The sequence below is a fragment of the Clupea harengus genome, chromosome 7 (assembly GCF_900700415.2).
Source record: "Clupea harengus chromosome 7, Ch_v2.0.2, whole genome shotgun sequence".
NCBI classification, from domain to species: domain Eukaryota; kingdom Metazoa; phylum Chordata; class Actinopteri; order Clupeiformes; family Clupeidae; genus Clupea; species Clupea harengus.
The window spans coordinates 7,864,488-7,886,190 of record NC_045158.1 but is presented as its reverse complement, the minus strand read 5'-3'; the positions used below and the strand labels follow the sequence as shown (position 1 = coordinate 7,886,190).

General features: G+C 40.8%; 3 protein-coding genes and 1 long non-coding RNA gene across 5 annotated transcripts; 1 reads left to right on the top strand and 3 right to left on the bottom strand.

Annotated features, from left to right (window-relative positions):
* Positions 1-945: 945 nt before the first annotated feature.
* LOC105889901 (lysophosphatidic acid receptor 6) lies at positions 946-2,905 on the bottom strand. Its single transcript, XM_012815835.3, has one exon. It carries the CDS (start codon positions 2,820-2,822, stop codon positions 1,743-1,745), a length of 1,080 nt encoding a protein of 359 aa, XP_012671289.1. The 5' UTR covers positions 2,823-2,905; the 3' UTR covers positions 946-1,742.
* Positions 2,906-3,415: 510 nt separating this feature from the next.
* LOC116221074 lies at positions 3,416-6,969 on the top strand. 2 transcript variants are annotated; one of them, XR_006152488.1, is made up of 3 exons: positions 3,416-4,173; positions 5,170-5,237; positions 5,376-6,969. It is a non-coding gene; the product is annotated as an uncharacterized LOC116221074 (long non-coding RNA). The 2 variants fall into 2 exon arrangements; XR_004164002.2 differs by lacking the exon at positions 3,416-4,173 and having other exon boundaries at positions 4,356-5,237; positions 5,376-5,508; positions 6,171-6,969.
* Positions 6,970-7,169: 200 nt separating this feature from the next.
* Positions 7,170-13,079, bottom strand: nelfb (negative elongation factor complex member B). The gene is made up of 13 exons (XM_012816018.3): positions 12,827-13,079; positions 12,207-12,367; positions 12,016-12,115; positions 11,656-11,886; positions 11,342-11,527; positions 10,851-10,963; positions 10,651-10,753; positions 10,143-10,238; positions 9,898-10,040; positions 9,218-9,324; positions 8,504-8,645; positions 8,259-8,367; positions 7,170-7,767 (listed from the first exon to the last, which is right to left on the bottom strand). The coding sequence occupies exons 1-13, from the start codon at positions 12,926-12,928 to the stop codon at positions 7,609-7,611; spliced, it is 1,752 nt and encodes a 583-aa protein (XP_012671472.1). The 5' UTR covers positions 12,929-13,079; the 3' UTR covers positions 7,170-7,608.
* A 1,903-nt stretch (positions 13,080-14,982) lies between these two features.
* Positions 14,983-21,697, bottom strand: entpd2a.2 (ectonucleoside triphosphate diphosphohydrolase 2a, tandem duplicate 2). Its single transcript, XM_031570356.2, has 9 exons — positions 21,507-21,697; positions 19,801-19,918; positions 19,250-19,400; positions 18,947-19,106; positions 18,380-18,607; positions 17,927-18,196; positions 17,488-17,607; positions 16,104-16,238; positions 14,983-15,889 (listed from the first exon to the last, which is right to left on the bottom strand). The coding sequence occupies exons 1-9, from the start codon at positions 21,621-21,623 to the stop codon at positions 15,680-15,682; spliced, it is 1,509 nt and encodes a 502-aa protein (XP_031426216.1). The 5' UTR covers positions 21,624-21,697; the 3' UTR covers positions 14,983-15,679.
* Between the last annotated feature and the right edge of the window lie 6 nt (positions 21,698-21,703).

Below are 21,703 nucleotides of genomic sequence, written 5' to 3'. Positions count from 1 at the left end.
TGTGATATTTTGCTGTTCTCACAACATCGTATGAATGTTTATTTATTTATTTATTTTTTAAACACAATCCTGTATGTAACACAAGCATCTATGTTTTGTTAATGTTGGCATATTTGATGATAATTCAAGCATATGAAGACCTTTTGTTGGTTTGACTTTTCATTCATAAACTGCTATGTCTTATTTTAAACTGTAGGTTGACAGATGTGAAGAAAGCATAGGAAGGGGGGGGGTCACCTTGGGCCGTACATCACACATTCTGAGAACTCTTCCTCAAAAAAGACACGTAACACCTTGTAACCATGGACACAAGACCCATCTCTCCTTCCTCACTCGTCGTCTCCTCTGGCGGCAGCAATTAGAGAAATGAGATGTCCTTCATGATGTCACACTACAAACGATTTCCGAAACGCAACCTGAAAGATAAAGGAACGAGGACAGAGGAAGCATGCATTACTTACGTTATGGAGTGCACCTATAGTTTAGCATGTTGGGGGTGGGCTAGTGGACCTTCGGGGCGAGAGACTGTATGCCTCGGGTTGAGAGACTACTTTTTAGCCCAGTTAATCACTGTTCTGACTGTGTGTAGTAAGAGAATGAAAGAGCGAGTGAGTGAGTGAATGAGTGATTTTTGTCCAAACAGTCTCTTCAGCAGTCTTCCCACCAGAGCTGTACATAAGAGTTTTTGAAATCTAGAGAACCTTGTGTGGACAAGGAAAACCTGGTACAAAGAGGGGGGTCCAGGGACAGGTCTTGGAAAATGTATACATGCAATGAGAAACATTTAAAATAGTCTTTTAAAAGTCTAGCTACTTTTAATCATTTGCAGCTGTCTGAGAACTCATTCTGACTGCCATTATGGAGTTCACCCCTCGATAAACTAAGATGAAGCAATGCAGGAGCAACAACAAGACAAGAGAACAGAGAGCATTTTGGAGGCGTGAACACAAAACATAAATCAGATTTATTGGCCAAGTATTAACACACACAAGGAATTTGGTTCTGGCTGTTGGTGACAATACAATACAGACAATACACAAAGAATGTACATATTATTTACAATAGACACGCAATATACTAATTATATAAGACAAACAATATACATAACCTGCAAGTGGGTGTGGTAGTGCAAACAACAACTAGATTCCTGAAGGAAATACCAGTGCATGCTTTGCAAAAAATAAATGTAATAAATGTAAGCAATTCAATGGTTGCAGAGAAAGACTGACAAAGTAGACGGAAGTCAAAAAGTAAGAGCAGACAGAGGTGTGTAAAGAATGGAAGATGGTCTGTATAGTTAGATCTGCAGTAGGCTAGATGAAAGACTCATGAGTCATAGCAAGCGAATGAGGCAGACAGATATAGATATAGTGGTGTATGTTTGCGCAGCCTGAAACCACCAACCACAAACTATCTAAGAGAACATGACACAGAACCAAAGTATAGGCTAAAAGCTTCTCACATTTTGAACATCTTTCCTCTCACATTTGTTCATAGGAGCTACTCTCAGGGTGGGAACATTTTTGCATCTGATGTCACAAACATATGAAAGAAGCACCTACAAAATGAATTTAAAGAGGTAATAATAATAGATTTATCTATTCATTTAGTTGGCAGTTGAAACACACTGACAAACACACACGCACACACACAGGCATATTAAAACACAAAGCTGAGTGAGCACAGCCATCCTAATTACTCTTAGGTGACAGTCACTGATTTGCCATTTTTGTGTACAATGCTCACAGGCAGGAAGTTGATATGTTCTCCTTGTTCATGTCTGCTGCAGAGGGATCTATTGTCTGATCATCAAGTGTCTTATCATCTTGGTCATTCGCGAGCGGAACTGCGTGAACTCTGATTCCAATTTTCCTGAGTGAGCTGCGAATGGCGTTGCTAAAGTTCTGTGAGCCAAAGCAATAGATCAGTGGATCAAAACAGCTGTTAGCTCCAGCAATGATCCACGACACATAGTATGCAGTCTCCACTTGCAGGAGCACATCACATTGTTTGGGGAAGAACATCTTGACTGTAACAGCCATAGTTCTTATAATGTTCAATGGCAAGAAGCAGACAACAAATATAATAAGACAAACAGCGACCATTTTGTTGGACTTGCTTTTAATTAAACGACCTTTTCTAGTGTTGCAGTTGATCCGGGACACAGACCTTGCAAGTTGACTATAGCACCCTACAGACACTGAAAATGGCAAGATGAATCCGATGATGAGTAAAATAAAGTTGATGATGAAATAATGGCTTATGTATTGTCCCTGGTGGATACTAAGACACTGTGTGTGGTTGCCCACTTGACTTGTGTCAAAAAGCACAAAACAAGCAATGCCTTCAGCCAGCATCAGCAACCACACTCCAGCACACAAAGCCTCTACGAATTTCTTCTTCTTCATCCAGAAGCTCCGCTTGAAGTGGACAACAATAAAATACCTATGAACACTGATCAGGGTGAGAAACATGATGCTGCCGTACAAGTGGATCAACAGCAGGGCGATCTTCAGTCGGCACAGAAAACTCCCAAATGGCCAGTTGCTGCCAAGAGCAAAGTAAGCCACCATGAAAGGTGTGGTAAGGGAGATGATGACATCACTCAAAATCAAATGGAACTGGAGAAGGGTTCCGGAATTCCATTTGGGCATCATGAAACAGAACACCCAAAGGCTGAAGCAGTTAAGGAAGAAACCCACCATGAAGACCAGACAGAGGAGCACGGCGATGGAGACATTCTGAGGGTGCACGGCGCAGGACTCCGACGTGCTGAGGTTGGCTGGGCTGCTGTTAGAGAACAGGGAACCTGAACCGTTCATTATGAGTTGGGAGAAAAGTCTAAAAAAGAAAGTGTTGTTAAACTTTTATGGCAACTGATATTTCTAAAGTACTAACATTCTTTTTTTTTTAAAAACCTTATGTTATGTTTATATGTTATCATGATCTTTAGTACAAGTCAAGGGATTAAAGTTCAACATGTTACCTGTATAACGAAGGCATAACACTGTCGTTCAAAAGTTTTTGGGTCACTTAGAAATGTCATTGTTTTCTATGAAAACATAAATGAAATGCGTTTGAATAGGAATATAGCTAAATAGGAAATCTAGTCAAGATTTGAAATAAAAAAAAATTTAATAGAAATAACTGTCCTTCAAACTTTGCTTTCATCAAAGAATCCTCAATTTGCAGCAAGTGACCCCAAACTTTTGAACGGTATGTTCCTATTGAACAAGTATAAGTTGCTTTAATGAAATGATCTCAAGCTTTGGCATGAGATGCTGACCAATCGATTGTAAAAGTATGCATAGCCTTTATTCAAGAATCATGCCAATACACTTTGGATCCCTTTAACCCTCTAAAAGGCATATTTGCATTAAAAAAGGTGGTTAAATAAATGCGTAGCAGTGTTTACTTACAGGCACAGTTCTGACGCTCGACAATCACTCAAGTCACACTCTCATTTACCTTTTGTAGACTGACGCCTGGGCGTCTTGTAAAGAGGCAGGCGTAAAAACGGAATTGAAATGTAGTGTATGGGATCAAAAATAGATTACTGAAACAAATCGGTAGAACATTACACATACCCTTGCTATGTGTCTTATATGCTAGGATATAGCCTAATTCATCTTATATGTTTGCAAGATGTTTTCTTGTTAGAATGTTCAACATGTATCAGCTGTGTCTTTGTTGTATAGCACAACAACTCTGCTCACGCTATTATTTCGTCACGATGTTGGGTTAAGAACTGATCATTCGAAGTTCCAAAAAGAACACACGGACTAGACCTTCTTATGGTTAAAGATTCACTAGGCATTGCACTGGAGACGGCAATATGATGTTCCCATGTAATATCTGCTAACACACAAATACATAACACAAAACATAAGCAGTCCTCCAGATACTTCTGTTCCGATACCGGTAAGATGGTAGTTGGTTTCCATTCACTCTCTGTTGATTTACTAAAAAAAATGACTGAATAAACAAGCAAACAATCTTAAAATGCAGATGGTCATGTCCTGTCTGTGGAAGTTGAGTACTCCACCTAGAACACGACAAACAAGCGGGAGTGTGCTGGACAACTTGCGATGTGTTGGCCATTCTGCCATCCAGCAACAGAGCGACACGACAAGGAACGGGTCTGAGACAGAGAGCAGGCTGAAAAGGAAAACGGTACGGCGAATATTACATAATGTACTGTCAGCGTTCTTTTTTGTTATTGTTTGTGACTTGTGGAAAGAAAATCAACTCCTGTATCTATTTTTTTAATACAGGATAAGAGTAGCCTGAAAAGCAGGCCAAATTCTCTGAATTTCAGATCGTTCACTAAGAACAGTGACAGATTTCTGCTGTGCATTGATTCAAGGTATTCTCAATACAAGAAAGCATCTTAGCACCAATGCATTTTTAGCCTGCTGTCGTTAGATTTATTGCAAAATAACGTTGATCATATTGGTTTTGAAGTTGTACAGAACCAAGACAACTCACGCCACACATCAGAAGCGCTTGCCTGTGCCAACGTAATGCAACATACAGGGGTTCACATGTGAGATAACTGCTATTCTTACATATATCACACACGCCACATGAATGCCAATAGTGACAGTAGGAAAATCTTGACAGTTCAATTATTTTCACCCTATAGAGTGCAAGTGATTTCCTAGTCAGGTCTGCAGGTCTGTCATCGGACTTTTGTGGCACCAGTACCAGGATCAGAGACAGTTCTCAGACTGAGGGTGTGGACCACAGACAATGGCAAACGCTGAGTAAATCTCAAAGTAGGATTGGAAGACATAGGTACAGTTCAACATACAGTTCAACACATCAAATCCTGTAACATGCATCCTCAACAATTAACAACAAATGGCAACATATCCTTGTGAGCATATTAAATCAAATAATTTGCTGTTATTTTACTGGACCACTATGAGGTTGTCACAAGTGAGGTTTATTTAAATGTATAAACTAGCATCACCCATTGGCAGTTTAAAATTGTGGTATGTTGTAAAAGGTAAGTATGATCAAGTTTATCTATTTCAAATTTAGATGAGTTGCTCTTGTCTTTCGAGGGATACTAGTCGTTCAAATTCTTTTAGATTCACTCAGTCACAGCATAAAAATACATCATGCAGCATGTGTTGCCACTAAACTGAGCAATTCTCCTTGTAGCTTGAAGCCAATGAATCCGGTTGCCTTTCAAGAGCCCAACATTGATCAGTGTGTGGGTATCATTCCAGGTATGATAATGAAAGCTTGACGATAATCTTAGGTATATTACAGTATGTAGGATACAAACTGGATAATTTAGAATGTATAACAATGACAACAAAGCTCCCAGATAATGATGATGTCCATCTGGGGTGCCTTTCATACAGTCTCAGAACAAAGCAAAGCGAGGCCAGACAAATGCCATAAGGTGAAGGTCAGCACCCCAGTGTTCCAGCAGCATTATGAGGTTATGTTTCAAGAGGCACCATGGAGACCACCGAAGAGTTCCCTAAACCTGAGGTATGGCTAGGAATAGGGGGTCTGATGAAGCATGCGATTCGCTGTGCTGAATCACCAGATTAACCAAAACTCCTCTGCATGACAGAAATATTCATCCCTTCTGTATTACATGACAATGCTGTGTCTATAAATGTAGTCGGTCTTCTGTGTCGATGTTATACCCATCTGCAATTGGTGAGTAGAGCCTGCTAGGGTCTTGGTGGCATTTGTTAAGGTCAACCACAGTCAGAGAATCTGCTGGGATGTGGAAATGACACAAAACTAGAAACCTGCGCAATTCTCCTTTTAGTTTGACCATATGAGATGTGAGGAAGTGAAGATTTCTGGCACACACCACACAAGCCTTTTTTAAGTTCACTGCAGATACAATTTGTTAAATTAAATCTTTACTGCAGTTAACATCTAGAATTAACAGTGATCTTGTTGATATTTCCTGTGCATGTTTCTGACCTTAAGATTCCATGAAATGTAATGCTGGTTAGAAAATAAGCGGATGTGTATGGTCCTTGACATGGAGACGTTAGATAACTCATCTATATGCTTTCGATTCCTGTTTGACTAAACCCATACCTGCAGAATGAACTAGGGTTTTGCACAAGGCCACAGTGCTATTAATACACGTTTTAAACCAGAGGAAGTTATCTTTCCTTCTCATCCTCCAGGCCTCTGAAAAACTCAAGCTGTGGCACCTCTAAACCGAGCAGGCTTGGACATGGGAACTTTGCCACTGTACTTTCAAGCACATGTTTGGAGGCACCCTGCAGTACGCCTGATCTACCGCAGCTGGAGAGCCTGCATCTGCACAGTGTGTTGCTGAAGTCAGGCGTAGACAAGGCCCATGACGCTTGCACATCTGGAGGAGAAACGAAGGACATCAGCTGGTGGTTGCTGAGATCAGAAACCTACATAGAAAGCCGGCGAAAGACAGTAAATCGGAGCGTGAACGTACTTGTGAGGTAACATCGTCAGACCTGGTTAGTCTAAAAGAGTCCAAGGGGAGCACCAGATGGAACCCCATTCAGTTCAAAGTGACCATGACGAAGAGCAATAAGCAGAGCTGGGTGTAGTCTTCCCCATGCACTTACTTTAGTGTATAAAAATAAAGATATATTTTTATCAAATACAGGGGAGACATTTCTTTTATGTAGGTTTCTAAACGTTTGGGTTGGTGTGAAAGCTTCTTCCCTGGAGCATTTATCAACTCATAAATCGGAGTAAAGAGGAGCAACAAGGTAATAATGACACCTCTACTCCTGAACCTGGGGGTGAAAAGACAATGTAACTTGTCAGAAGTTACAGTGCAAGGTAAAATAAATAAAAATTCAAAACATATATGGTCAAAGGTTTCAATGACAGATCACTTCATATCATTGCAACAAGATATCTGGAAAAACCTGTGTATATCTTCTAATATTTCTGTATTTTATGTATCGCATGGACACACAAATACATACAAAAATGGTTGGTTTCTATGGAGTTAGAATACTTTGAATTTGACAGAGACCTTTGGAGTAAGAATACTTTCAATTTGACAGAGACCTAGAGACCTCTGTCAAATAGCCTACACAAGTTAGAATTACACCCATTTATTTGTACTGTTTGAACTGTTTATGATTCCTATCCCTATACTATCCCCTCTCCAGAACAAGATATGGCTGTGATTTGTTTCCTAAATAATTACTTTATTTACAGCTTGCTGTACCACAGATACAATTCACACAACAGAGAGCGTATTCAGTGTACACACTGCACATAAGAAAATATACTTTGAAAATATACAACAATTAAAGGAGTCTACAGTTTCATAAAATAAAAATACACAAAATAATGAAAAACCTCATTGACATCCTTTTTTTTAAGAATGAAAAATGAGCTTTAAAATATAATTTTAGAAAATATAGAAAAGAAAAAAAAATCATAACAAGAGTACCCCAGTCCTTTAAAAAGCAATCCCACTGAGGATCTACTGAGTGCTCTGTGTGTTGTCCTACCAATTGGTGGGCCGTCTGATATGAGACTGTACCAAGCCTCACTCAACTGCAGGTGTAGTTAACTCAGACCTGGGTTGTTATTTCCCATGATTCCCCCTGAGCTCCAGTCTCAGAGTGGGGTGGTGGGGGTGGCCGGGGTGGTGGGGACCGTGATGGAGTGCAGGCCCAGGTCCAGGGAGGGGGCCTCCTCCGGCTCAGGGGGGCTCTTCTTCTGGGCCTCCAGCTTCTCCGTCAGCTGGGTGTACAGCTCTTTCACGGGTTCACTGCACTGCATGGCCACAAAAATTATTGAAGCTTTAATTCTGATGTACATACACAGGCTCAGAGGAGCACATCCATAACAGTTTTCAGATAATCCCGTTTCACTTTTTGATTTCTGGCAAGTTCTAAGCGTATGTGTTGGTCGCCTACCGTCTTTTGATTGTTTAATTTTGCTACATCACTCTATGTACCCTGAAAGTGTGTTACTATCTGGGATAGCTCTATCGATTCTCTGTTCAGGTCAATTGCGTGCAATGTATCAGGATTTTTGGCATGCAATGTGTGTGTTATTTTAACCTGCACTTCCTACTGAACTAAACTCTAGCCACAAAAAGGGGAATGCGAACATAGAACTGACGTCATTGCTGCATGACTAAGACAATAGAATAGGGGCTGATAAACCAGTGAACATTAATGCGCTGTGTCATGCTCCAAGAACTACCTAATTGTATTACACATGCCAGTCAGAATGGTGACATGTCACACTCCAGGACCAACCTGTTTGGGAGGCTCCAGTGTCTTCACCAGGGTTTCCATGACGGAAGGCTGCACTTTCAGACAGAGGTGATTCAAAAGGCGTAGTGTGTGTCTGTGCACATTCTCTTTGCTGTGATAGACATTAAATGGGTGTAGAAAGGGGGGGGGGGGATGCCACACTGTCAGGATGCTAATTTGTGAGCCACAAACGTATTAACGTACACGAGAACGTATACACAATGCCTTGGCAATATGCTTGGCTATACCTGGAGCAGGAGGTGAGTAGAAATCCGTCAAAAACAGCAGCACAGAACTCTTCTGATCCAAACTCGTCAGAGAGGAGAGTCAGGTGGCCGGTCAGGAGGTGCAGAAAGATGTCTCCAAATGCTGCATCATTATGAGTCTCCACTAAGAATCAGAGAAGAGGGGACACATTTGATTCAAGATCAGTTGAACTCGTGTTGGACCACAATCAGTAGGGTCAAAAAACATTGCATCAAAAGATGGACAAATATGTCAGTCTAAACAATGTACCACATGTTTGACAGGGAGCTGAAACACACGTCTTGCCGCCCAACTGTACATATGGACTATTAGCATTGAAAAGAGAGGTCTCTGAGGCCCTCTAGCGGTTACACTATAGTTTTTACCCTCCTAGCAGTTGATAGGGGGTTCAATTTTAGAACTATAAAAAAAAAACATAAAAAAAAAAAACAGTCAAATACAGACATAATCAGCACTTCATTATCCTTTATTTACATTAATTTACTTCATCTGTCTAATAAGTTGTTGTTTTTTTTTGTTTGAGGAACACTTTAATTTAATAATAGTTTTGATATATTTTTTTTTTATTATTATTATTATTAGTAGTAGTAATAATACTCATTTATTGATTATAAAAAAAAAAAACTTTGTTGTGTGTAACTAAGCCAATACAGAAAGTATGTTAGGATTGTCTTGCCTTTTGAGTGTATACTTACCCAGTGCAGGAAGCAATCTCTGCAGGGCATTTTTGTTCCTCAACTTGGCAATGTGAAGTACATAATACAGACCCATCTCACAGGCAACTCTGTTTTCCTGAAGGTACCTAAAGTAGAGACATGCCCAGTCACACATTTCATGAAACATATTTGATTCACAGCAGAATTATGAGATATATTTCCCTGCTAGAAATGATCTTGAAAGGAGGGCAACATTTTGTGGCGAAACATTGAATGATATTTAGTTTGGTGAACAAACACAGAATGCATTTGGAAGCAAAAGAGGATGTACCATTTGGAATTGCTTCTGCAAAATGTTAAATGGATCCTACTGTTCAAAATTTCTAAAAATCTCTAAAAACTAACGTATTAACTGTGGACTTCTTTATTTTTTCACACCTTGACTGTAGCAACATTATTTTTTGTTGTATAGCAGTTGATAAATCAACTAAACCCTAGAGGTCAACAATGGTATGAGGTATGGCATTGGTTTGTTAAAAACATTACGAGCAAGTGTATGGTTCAACACATTTTATCTTTACGTAAATTACCAAGATGTTATGGCCCTCTGTGGCAGGGCAAAGGTCTTTGTTTGGTGCACGGGCATAACTACTTGTCTGTCAGGTGTAGATAAAGGCATTCACGGTGCAGTATCAACACAGCCCAAGGGACTTGCTTACTTGGTGAATGTGTCAGGCAGAGTGGTGGGGTAGGTGACGGAGGTCTTCTCTTCACTCGGCAGCTTCTGCTCCACGGTGAATGTGTAGTCATCCACCAGTATTGACATGACGGCTGGCAGGAAACGAGTCACTACTTCCAGCTCCTGCGGGAGACACAGGAGGGATTTACCATCTCAGATCTGAAAACAAGTCTTCACATTTATCCGTTCTCCAAACTCCATTGAATGGACACGCGATTATCATACCAGTCGAGGCTCTTTGAAAACTTGACTGTCAATCATGTCCCAGGCGCCTTGTCCAAGACAAAGCATTCTCAGCAGCAGCAGTAGGTCTGGGCTGTCCTGTTCGCACACAGAGACACACACAATGAGAGATGAAGGCAAGTGACAAATATGATTACAAAAATGTACATTTGCATTTAGACATTTAGCAGACCCTTTTATCCAAAGCGATGTACAAAGCAGAACAATCAAGCTACGAGCAATAGAGACCTAGTTTAACAATAAATACTACTTTACATAAGAAATAAAAAAAGTGCAAGAATGTAACTACTGTAAGTGCGAGTTAAGTACTAGTAAGAGGAGATAGCATTAGAGGAAGGATAGGAGAGGTAGAGAAAAAAATATATCCAGTATACAAAGACGTGTATTCATCAAGTATACTGAATAATATAAAGGGATGATGTGACTACATATTTGTGCACACTGGAAAATGGGAATAGTAGGGAATTCTCTAATGTGTACAGCTCCTTACCCTGGGAAGTGCATCCTGGCTAAGCAGCTCCTGCAGATTTCTTACAGTACTCAACACCAGAGTGTTACTGGCAAATGGGTCACAGAGAATCATAGAAAGATCCCTAAAATAAAAAGGGAATAAAAAGTACTGCATATGGCTAGCAAAGCGCAATCTCAAATACACTGCACTGGTTTTTGGTCTTGCATTGGTTTCCATACCCCAGAACCTGTTCCTGTCCTTTCTTGACCCCATCCAGAAAGCCTTGTAACTCCCTGGCTCGCTTGGCATCCACAAACTTTTCCCTGATACACGCATCCAAACACCAGGTGAACTGTCAAAATGCAAGAGTTACAAATACAAGTAAGCAATATCATTATAAATGCTATTTTATGAGTCAGTATGGCTTTGTGCAGTTATGTCAAAGACAAGCGACAAATCATTAGGTCTCACAAAACAAAGCTGCATAATAATTTCTCATATTTTCATGTTTGGTTGAGTGGTGTCAAAAACTCTTATACACAGCATCTTACTTAACACACAAAGCTCAAAACATTTAAGGCTCTGTGAAAAGGATGACACATAGACTCACACACACAAACACACACACACACACACACACACACACACACACACACACACACACACACACACACACACACACACACACACACACACACACACACACACACACAAACACAACCACTCTTACCTTGTGACAGGGATCGACAAGGCAGATTTCGCTGATGTCGAGGTCATGGAGGGACATGAGAAGTTCTGCCCGCAGGGTACAGTAGTGGACGTTGCGTGTGCGCAGAAACAGAGTGCGCAGAAACTGCAGTACCATGTCATACAGCTTCACATTCTTCCCAATCATCTGGGTCAGCTTTTGGACAACCTGGAGAGCAACACCAGGCACAAACACAGCTTTTGTTAACATTAACTGAGATAATAGATACTTTCAGTTAATGTAATTAGGAAGAATTCATTCAGTCCATATGAAACATGTACATTGCTTTGGTTTACCTCTCCTTGGCGTCGTATCTTGGGTGAAGGACTAAAGAAGTTGTGCAATATAGAGAGGTCACTACTAAAGAGGGCAGCCTCTTTCTCCACAATGTACTGCTTCAGCAGAGGGGAGACTTCGTCTCCAAACAGAGCCTGGTTGTCCTGCCAGATCTGTCTCTTCACCTCAACGGCACAAACCTTGTAGAGCTCTTTATCAGCCATCACCTGCTTCAGCTTTTTCTCAGGGACCTAGGATTTAGGTTCGAAACAGTGTACACATGTTCAAGGAAGAGGTCAACATGGCTTGTTTTGCATTCTTATTTCAACAGTTGTGATCACTGCATCTTCCAGTTAGTGTTGGGAACTTCTGTTACTTGCCTTTGGCAGGTGTTTGAGAACCTGCATAACTACAGGCTGAATGGAGGGCATCTTCACTAAGGGAAAGCTTTTCTCCAGTAATTCCTCCAATTTAGAATACCTAAATATGATGCAGGTGTAAGATGTTACAATACATAGCAAAATATGTTTCGATTGTGATCTTTCAATAATTACAATGGAACACAGCTCACCTATCCTCCTCCTTCCCATCAGCTATCGCTGCGACTCGCTCCATCAATTTGTCACGCAGTTCGTCAAAAACCGATTGATGGAACTCCAGTCTTGGAGTACCATGAAGATCCAGAAATGGTAGAGCAGACTGCAGCGTCGGCAACAATATGCCATTTTCCGTCTAAATCGGGAATCATCAATTCTGTTAACGTTAGGTTCCCAACAATATAGGCATTAATACCTTCACGCCTACAGATAAAGGATTACCTGGATATAACCTCAACGCTGATGTGTAGTTGACTATTAGCCCATTAAACTGACATTAAAAAAGACACCTATCTGCGTTCTTACCTTCAATTGCAGTTGTTAAACTCCCGTTAGATAACGGAAACAGTGCATTAACTACTTCTAATGAACGGGTGCTAATGTTAGCTAGCTAGCTAGCTAGCTAGCTAGCTGAATTATGTCTGATGTGCCGGTAATGCATACAGCAATTTGCAGAATTGTACAATATGGGTACTCTGAAGGGACACTTCAAACAAAACATTTACAGTTAAAGTTAATGATGAGTGCAACATCTAAGCTGCCCAAGATACTTCCTAATCATTATATTGACAGTAGCTTGCTAGCGTTTACCTACCTGAAACTGGTCAATGGCTTTAAGTGGATCTGTGCAGTTGGTTAGAGTTTCTTTCAGATCCTCGCCACTGGATATACCCAGTTCGCTTAACCCGGAAAACATTTTCACCCCTTTTTAGAGGTGTTTCCTATATAATTTCAAAATATTCAACTATACATATGCTTTAATATTGTACAGTAACGTTAAACCTGTCACTTGTTGTTGGTATTGTTCAAATGAATCACACTTCCTGAGCATGCGACGCTCTCTGTAAGAGTCCCGTGTGGATGTGAGGGCTCTCTGACATAGTTCCGCAACAGTTTTCCTCCATTCATTCCAGAAACACGGACACAAACCTTCCTATTTCCGACAACCACAGTGGCAGAGAACTAAAACAACAGTTTGGTAATTAACCACAGGTCAGTTGTTTAGTTGAAAATGTCCATGGAATTCAAGACAGTCCACTCTTAAAAATAAGGGTTCTATATATTGAAGTAAAGAATAGTTTTCAAAAAAGGGTTCTATATGGAACCATGTGACAACAAGGAACCATTTAAGATCCATTTTTGTTGAAATGGTTCTTAAATAGCCATGAAAAAAAAGTGAAATGATAAGGACAACCTACCAGAAAATAACTAGGCCTACAGTATTAGGCTACATTGACATCAATTGACGACTACATGGCTATAACTGATAGGTTACCATTGAATTAGGCCTAATTCTTATAACCTACAGTACAGCTCAACCTTAAACTAGCCTATGTTATTGGTTTTATAACCTACACCATTGTTAAAAATGATTCTTATTATTGTTCAGTATCACTAAAAGATTAATAACTGGACCAACCGTTACTACAGCATCTATGATCTAAAGGACAGTTCAGGTAAATATGTTTGGGTGAACCTTGTGTTGTAAGATAAATAACAATTGGAGGCAGTGGTAAATGTGTGTTGAGTGATAGTACTGATACCATATTACTTTGAGATTCAGAAGTTGTAGGGTCATTCAAGAAAAGTGACAATATGGTCTTTTTTTATTTCTTCTGTGAATAGCATACCTGGCCATACATATAGGCCTACAGACCAAAGAGTCTGGGTGTCATCGTCGACGGCTCACTCTCCTTCAAATCTCATATCAACATCTCCACCCGCACCGCCTACTTCCATCTCCGTAACATAAATCGCCTCCGTCCCTCCCTCACCCCCCACACCACCTCTATTCTTGTACATAGCCTTGTCACCTCCCGTATCGACTACTGTAATTCTCTCCTCTTTGGTCTCCCCCAGAAATCCCTCCATAAGCTCCAACTGGTCCAGAACTCAGCTCCCCGTATCATCTCCCTCACCCCCTCTTTCCACCACATCACCCCCATCCTACAGCAACTCCACTGGCTTCCAATTCACTTCCGTATCAACTTTAAAATTCATACTTCATACTTTTAAAGCCATCCACAACCTTGCCCCTCCTTACCTGTCTGACCTCCTTCACACTGCCACTGCCACCTCCACCCGCTCCCTCAGATCCTCCTCTTCCATCCACCTAACTGTCCCCTCTGCCCGGCTTACCACCATGGGGAGCAGAGCTTTCAGCCGCTCTGCTCCCAAACTCTGGAACTCACTCCCACCTGACATCCGAAACATTGACTCCCTCCCTCAGTTCAAATCCTCTCTCAAAACCCACCTTTTCAGGATTGCATTCTCACTGTAGTTGCCATGCTGTTTTTACTTGCACTTTTAATTTTAATTGTTTTGTTATTTGTTTGCTCCTGTTTTAAATTGTAAAGCGTCCTTGAGTGACATGAAAGGCGCTGTGAAATAAAATGTATTATTATTATTATTATTATTATAGAAATGTTTTGCTTTCAACCGACTCATGGGCTGAACTGTTATGTTTTGGGGGAGATTTGGGTTTAGTTACTTCTGCTTTGTACTTAGTTGTAGTTGGTGTCCATGTGTTTGGTCAGTTTGTACAGTTAACATCTTGTGTTCTTGTGTTCTCATGTGTCCTTGTTGCCTCAGTGCTTGGTTCCTCACAGAAGGGAAGCAAATTGCAAGGCTGTCAGCTCATTCAGGGTGAGACTTCAAATTGCCAATACAATAAGTGAGGTATGCACATGTACAGCAATCTATATCTGCTATCGTGTCTATTAATTTATTAGATACCATCCAGGGATGCTATTTTCAGTCACTTGCCTTTTATTCAAAAACCAAAAAAAGCTCAACAAATGTATACAAAGACATAGGCCTTGACTAATATTTATACAGTTGAATAGTCAGTGCTGATACATAGAGAATGTATCATATATAGTAAGGTTTCACATGTTGTAATCCCCATTTGAAATACTTGCCATTACTACAAGAAGGAACTGAAATATGTTGAGTTCACAAGTGCACCTTGATGAAACATACTTTAAAATTATTATCCCATGTGAAATCCTTTGCGTAATTTTTCCATAGTGCACTTCGAAACATAATATACAAAACAGCCACACAACACAATTAAAGGTCCAGTCCACGATTCTGGCAAAATGTTTTTGATATTTGAGCTCAACAACGTTTCACTCCTCAAGACTGTTTACAAACACCAGAGTATTTTGAGCACACAAAGAGAATGGACAGCTAGAAGACCATGAAAAGCAATTTGCTGAACAAAAGGTGTTTTGGATTAGAATTGTGGACTGCGCCCTTTTTATAGTAAATTGCAATTTTACTTTGCATTTCACTAATTTCTAGAGGCAATGGCCTCACATTTTTTTCTGTAATAGTTGGAACTGCTGAAATGCCTCTTGGGAGGTCATGTCAGGCCAGTTCACCTGCTAAGACTACAATCCAAGGTGGTACTTCAGACTAGGTCGATTGATCCCTGTGGCAATTTTCAGATGACAGCGCTACTGCTGCCCTTCCTCTGGTATGCCTTCAATAACAGATATCCCAGCACTATGAGGAGGAGGAAGACAAAGAGAACCAGCAGAGCGGCCCATGCCTCAGAGCGCAAAGCTTTCCTCAGCCCCACACTCTCCCCAGGCAACAAGCTGCTAAGACTGAGCATATAGCCCAGTGCCCAGCCAACTGAAGTACCCTCTATCTGCAATTCAATAAGAAAATCAGATCAGTTAAAGCAATTGTAAATTAAAGGAACTTATAAACCACATTGCAATACTACGTAATAAGTAGCAGGAATTAATCAGTCTGATGAGATAATATTTATATGTAGGATCCACATTATAGAGTGTCCCGCAATATCTTATCGCTACATTGATCAGGTGTTGATGGCACTGCGCATGTTCCTGGGAACTCACTGTCTTCTGAAATGAGATCTGCGAGAAGGACTGATCATCAAAGCCATAGGCTTGGAGCATGAGAACCTGGACGAACACTGAAGCAGCACAATAATCCTGGAGACGACCTTTCTGGTCAGGAGCTTTCACCAGCATCTGTGTGAGAGTGGGACATTTTTTGCATGTTACGGATGGAATCTGTGCCATTGTAACACCTCCCTCCCACCATCATGAGCAAAGAGGCTACCCAGCTAAGTTAAAGGTCTCTTTAAGTAACAGAGTCTTGGTATAAGTCTATGTTTTTTGCCGACACCTGGATTAAAAGTCTCACACATTTATGCTATATACAGGCATCTGAAGCAAAACTTGCCTGGCGGACATTCAGGGGGAAAATAACAGGATTATTTTCCGCAGTAAATTGTGTGAGCCTTGAGTTGTGTTTTGGTATGTCATCAGCGTTTTAAGTGCTGCGACTGATAAAACATACTTTTGCACTTCATACCTAAATTATCTAAGAGAGGAGTTTGGAAATGATTTACTCAAGTGACCTTTATTCTATTATGCAGTTCCAGTTTACAAAAACTGACAAACGCAAAATCATGTAGTTTCTGCATTATTTTCAATTGATAGAAAAAATCCTCAGAATCACTGCAATTTTAACCAGTGTTTGAGAATTCTTGCAGCAAATTCAGTCGCTTTTGACCTCAACAATCACAACTAATCAGTGTCATAGCCAGACATGTTCATTTAGGTGTGTTGTGGGATGTAAGGTGTGCCAAAGCAAACCAAAGCTAAAAGTGATCGGTAGATCAACCATAAGAGTTTGTTTACACTTATTTTAAGATCTCATTTAAACATTATTCAGATTATTTGCCTACAACCAGTTTTAGACATAGATAAAGCAGGTTAGATATATAAATATAATGTGTGCATATGGACACCTCATCCAGAATAATGGAAGAAGATAGGCCTATCTGTGGAGACATGTTAGACTACTTATTGTTGAAGTTTATTTCAACTTTTTTTTTGCTGGGTACCCCGTAGGGGGGTTCTAAACATGTCACTGTAGTCTCCTGCACGAAATCATAGATATCAAGGGGGTTCTCACGAAATTGTCATTGCAGTGGACTAACATAATCAGCTGTCCTCCGGGAACCCCTTCCAGTTCAAGCCTGTTGTGACGACCCTGGCTGGGTGTGCCAGCTTTAGATTTAGGCGGCACAGGCACAACCGGGCACACCTGTGGCTATGCCCGTGCAACAAACCCTTTCTAGATCCTAGTGGGACTGATAAGATTCATACTCTCTGAGCGCTTATCAGAAAGGGGTCTGAAAGGACACACTTGCACATTAGGGAAATAAGAAAGTAAAGTAAAAAGAGGAAATTAGTGCAGGCTCAGTATTACCTCATCCATGCTCATATTGCAGACAGCTTGGACCGCTTCCTCCAAGAGGCTGGGTGAAGTCAAAGTGATGCCAGTAGTTCGTTCCAGGAAAGAGTAGATGTAGTAGAAGGCGGAGAAGGCCTGTGAGCCAGAGACAGTGAAATAAATTCACAGGTAAAGTGTTCTCACGGAGCCAGATGAGCACAGCTTTGTCCATAATACTCTACTGATGAAGATCGTCATAGAAGAAATGTGTGAGGGGAGTGACATACACATTTGTATATGAGCACAGGAATGTATGGGCTACACATCACGACATACCTTTATTCCAAATCCAAATAACCACTGTGTTGATACCATACTTCTATTTTTAACGCTCTACCTATCACAGCCTTAGGCCGTTACATACTTTTTTAACACTGTCACATGAATGCACATTAGGAAAGAAAGGAATTCTCACCATGAAGCTTCCAGTAACATTGGGCTGGAAAACCCCATTGAAGGAGCACTTGGAAAAAGAACACTTTTCAAAGGTGAAGATTCTGGACATGTTCTGAAGGCAATGTTGGTAATGCCCCGACCCAACCACCTCCAGGGTGTCCTGACCATTGTACTGCAAGGGTGCCTTACTCTTTGTGCATGGAGAATCAAAAATTTGGCTCAGCTTCATAGAGACATTATATGCTGATGGGTAGCAAGGGTGTGTTATAGCACCAGACAATCCCTGCGCCTGCCAGAAAGGAGGAGAATAAAGATCTAATAAGCTCGTGGACAGGGATGAGCTAATTAGGATGAATCACCAATGCAATATGATTGCCAGTGACAATATAAACCCATTGAAATATGTCCTGTACTGCCATTCATGCCATCTCCTGTACTGCTTCATCAGTGACATCTGGAGAAAGTCAATTACCTGGTGCAGATGAGCCAAGAGCTGTCTTAAGACCTGGTCCCTGCCATAACACAGAAAGCTTTGTGTGTACAGACTATAGTTTTGTCCATACAGTCTCAACGTCATGGCATTGTTCTGGTCCTCCACAGTATCTTTCGTCTGAAATGTTATCTGAGTCGAGGCTCCTCCAAAGTCCAGAGCTCCTACAGTCTTCCTTTTTGGAATTAGCCACTCCCCAACAAAGTCATACTGTGGAAATAAATAAGCAAACATAGCAGTGCACCTATTACATTCATCATCTTCAAAGACATTACACGATGGTAGTGCTTCTTGCTAATGGCGATTCTATGTGTCCATCTCCTCCAATCAATGTGCAGTATATCTACTATGTAATTGGGAGGCAGGGATGCCACTCTGTTTGCATGTTTAATGATTGGTTAATACAGTCAGCCTATGAGACCCAGACATTCTCAAAGTTTAAATTTCCATGATAGCCGTTAGAATATTTAGCCAACATACTTAAATAGTAAAAAAAAAAAGGTATGGCTTGCAGCAGTTTTAAAGTAGAATTCATATTTAATGACCTACCTTGATGAAATTCTCCAACATGTAATTCACTGTGACCCAGCCATAGGCCCCCTCTTCTTGACCACTCAAAATAGTGGCCCCACGAAATTTGAATGGATACGCTTTCATTTTGGCTCTCACTTCCTTCAGTATCTCATCTGACTCTGTGTTATTGGTCAAGCTTGGGGACACAGACATGGGCGATTACATGGACTGTCTAAACATTTGATAATTATAACGAAATTGACCAGATTCATCAACAATCATATCAGTGTGTCATATACAATCTCATCAAGCAATTCATTCTCATTCCATGTCACTCACTTCAGAAGCCTCATGCCTGCCGTTGCCCCTAGGTACAAGGGACTCAGATGGTGTCTGGATTTTGGAATGACCTCCTTGGCTTGGGTAAGGCACGCCTCCAGACTCCGACCTGCCTCCCCACGTTTCCCGGCATAGCTGGATATTCCGCCTCCTGAGGGTTGTCACAGGGAACAAACTGTGAGTACCCAGCGGGTATTGAGACATCAGGACATTCTGCCTATGTCCGGAAATATTACTGGCCTGTGGCTATGGAATCCATAGAAACACACAACAACAGAATAAGTAATTGAGGAACAGCAACAGAGGGCACAAGGCGTTCATCAGTGAAAAGTAGGAACTGGGGCATCAAAGACTGGTGTTAAACAAAAGCTGAACTCTGAATAACTTCTCTAAGAGTGAGGTTATAGCTACTTTCTGCAGGAAAGCACCACTTCCCCTGTTATACTGTTGAAGACAATTGTTCCCTGAAATGATATTGCATTGCACAATCTTTTTATACATCACATTTTTCATAATTTCCCATAAGTTTCAGAAATGTGTGCTGCTTCGACCTTTGACGTGACACTCGTCATGTTGGGTTACGATGCCGGTATCATTCTGCTTGTCGGCAGGCCACTTGTAGACGTACATGGCTGTGTGGGAGGAGCCTGCATCCAGGACAATTCCATACTGAGCAGAACGAGAGAAACTGGTTAAGCCTTCTGGACAACAACATAATCAAATCACTTAAAGCTCGAGTGAAATGATAAGTAGTTGCAAATGTGGGTGGCGTCCGACAAGACCTCGAATGACAGTGCACATGTACTACCCCGTGCAAAGGGTTTGTGCACTTTAGCTAAATGCATTCAAGCAGGGTGGCTTATGACACTATCAGAAAGTAACAAATGTCTGGGAGTAAGAGATCAAATAACAAAGACAACATAAGATGAAAAAGAGAGGAAGAGTGAGTGGTAATGTTTTGCATTTGCCCATTCTTTTTCCTTTTGTATTGCCACCTCTCATGTCTTTCCTCGTAGTTTGTTTGTGTTTGACTTAGGGGCATGTCAAGACAACCACTCCAGAAGAGCATGTGGTACTTCATTACAGGCATAATACTATAGGCTTACATGTTTGAACAGTTGTCACTGAAAATGTCACGACAAAATGTCATCACAGCACAACCTCAGGAATACAGTACACCCAGTGTAAACCTGTTCATGTAAAGGCAAGTCTCTTCTGTTTTCATATAGTGCTCTTTATTGCCCATTCAGACTCATGTTCTCAATTCCTGATAGTGTAGTGCTCTTTATTGCCCATTCAGACTCATGTTCTCAATTCCTGAGAAGTAGTTTATACCAATATGCTATTGTTTGCCTTTTGATTAAAACAGCATTAATGTCTGTCAGGGTGTGGAGCGATTCATTTTTAATTCACCCTAGGTCCATGTATGTTTCATGGTGTCAGACTTGGTTTTCAAATTATAGGGAGAGGCCAAGCTTTGCATGACAGTTTGCATGGAGCTTTGGGCTTACTATGGCCCTTAAAGACTCTCACCTTCACCTGTTCTAAAATGACGACAAGATCACATTTACATACAATTTATACTCAAACATAAGAGAATGAATGCAACGCAAAATGTCAATGAAAACCTAAATATAGAGAGAAGCCCAGTTACTGTTGTCATTGTCATAGTCATTCGTTAACTGGCGATTTAATACACCTCCAGATGAAGCATCTCCACAGTTTGAGACCTCTCACTTTCAGATATTCATTCTTCTTAAATGTTGTGCTCCTAAAAGTCAGTACTAGACATAGCACACATTTTAATTTGCTTCCAGGATTTATTTTGCACAATTCTGATTGTTTGTTTTTCTTATGCTAACGAATGAAAAGCGGGCAGCATTGGATTCGGTTCAGCTATTTGTCTGGGTTTCCTCTAATCAACGTAACTGATATTACAAATGTCTCTTTTGAAAGATCACTGCTACAAAAATCTCTAAAACCAGTCTATCTGTAATTTACGTCACCTCGATGAATGTTCAAAGATTCACAGGTCAAATGCTTAGTGACATAACCTACACCATTGCTTTCTATTGACAACAGTAATAAACCGGTACATGATTACGTTCCGTCGGGGAGTAAGCTATGCTGGAAAGTCACAACATTTCAGAAAAATCCGTCTGAGCATTTTTGTTCAACGCACAACTTTTATAATCTACTTTTGCTTTCAGATAGAATTGCAATGTGTCACTAGGTTACAAAAATAAATAGAATTTACCATATAATCCGGTGGTATCCGTACATTGTCCGTAGAGAGGGCGAGCAGCAGAATACCTACAATGGCAAAGATCAGAAGCACAACCGGGGCAATGATGTGACACCGCTGGTTGGTCATGTTGCGCTTTGATGCGGCACAAGTGGAATAAGCCTCATGTGGACGAAGGCGAGTGGAAATGTGGAAGATAAGGAACCAGT

What these genes read in the sequence shown, in the direction of transcription:
- LOC105889901 (XM_012815835.3), bottom strand. Translation starts at nt 2,822, where the DNA reads ATGAACGGTTCAGGTTCCCTGTTCTCTAACAGCAGCCCAGCCAACCTC.
- nelfb (XM_012816018.3), bottom strand. Translation starts at nt 12,928, where the DNA reads ATGTTTTCCGGGTTAAGCGAACTGGGTATATCCAGTGGCGAGGATCTG. An exon ending in AGATACGACGCCAAGGAGAG is followed by an intron (nt 11,528 to 11,655) that starts GTAAACCAAAGC and finishes GTTGCTCTCCAG; the next exon opens with GTTGTCCAAAAGCTGACCCA. An exon ending in TTTTCAAAGAGCCTCGACTG is followed by an intron (nt 10,041 to 10,142) that starts GTATGATAATCG and finishes TGTCTCCCGCAG; the next exon opens with GAGCTGGAAGTAGTGACTCG.
- entpd2a.2 (XM_031570356.2), bottom strand. Translation starts at nt 21,623, where the DNA reads ATGACCAACCAGCGGTGTCACATCATTGCCCCGGTTGTGCTTCTGATC. An exon ending in TGTTGGAGAATTTCATCAAG is followed by an intron (nt 18,608 to 18,946) that starts GTAGGTCATTAA and finishes TTATTTCCACAG; the next exon opens with TATGACTTTGTTGGGGAGTG. An exon ending in ATGTTACTGGAAGCTTCATG is followed by an intron (nt 17,608 to 17,926) that starts GTGAGAATTCCT and finishes TCTGGCTCACAG; the next exon opens with GCCTTCTCCGCCTTCTACTA.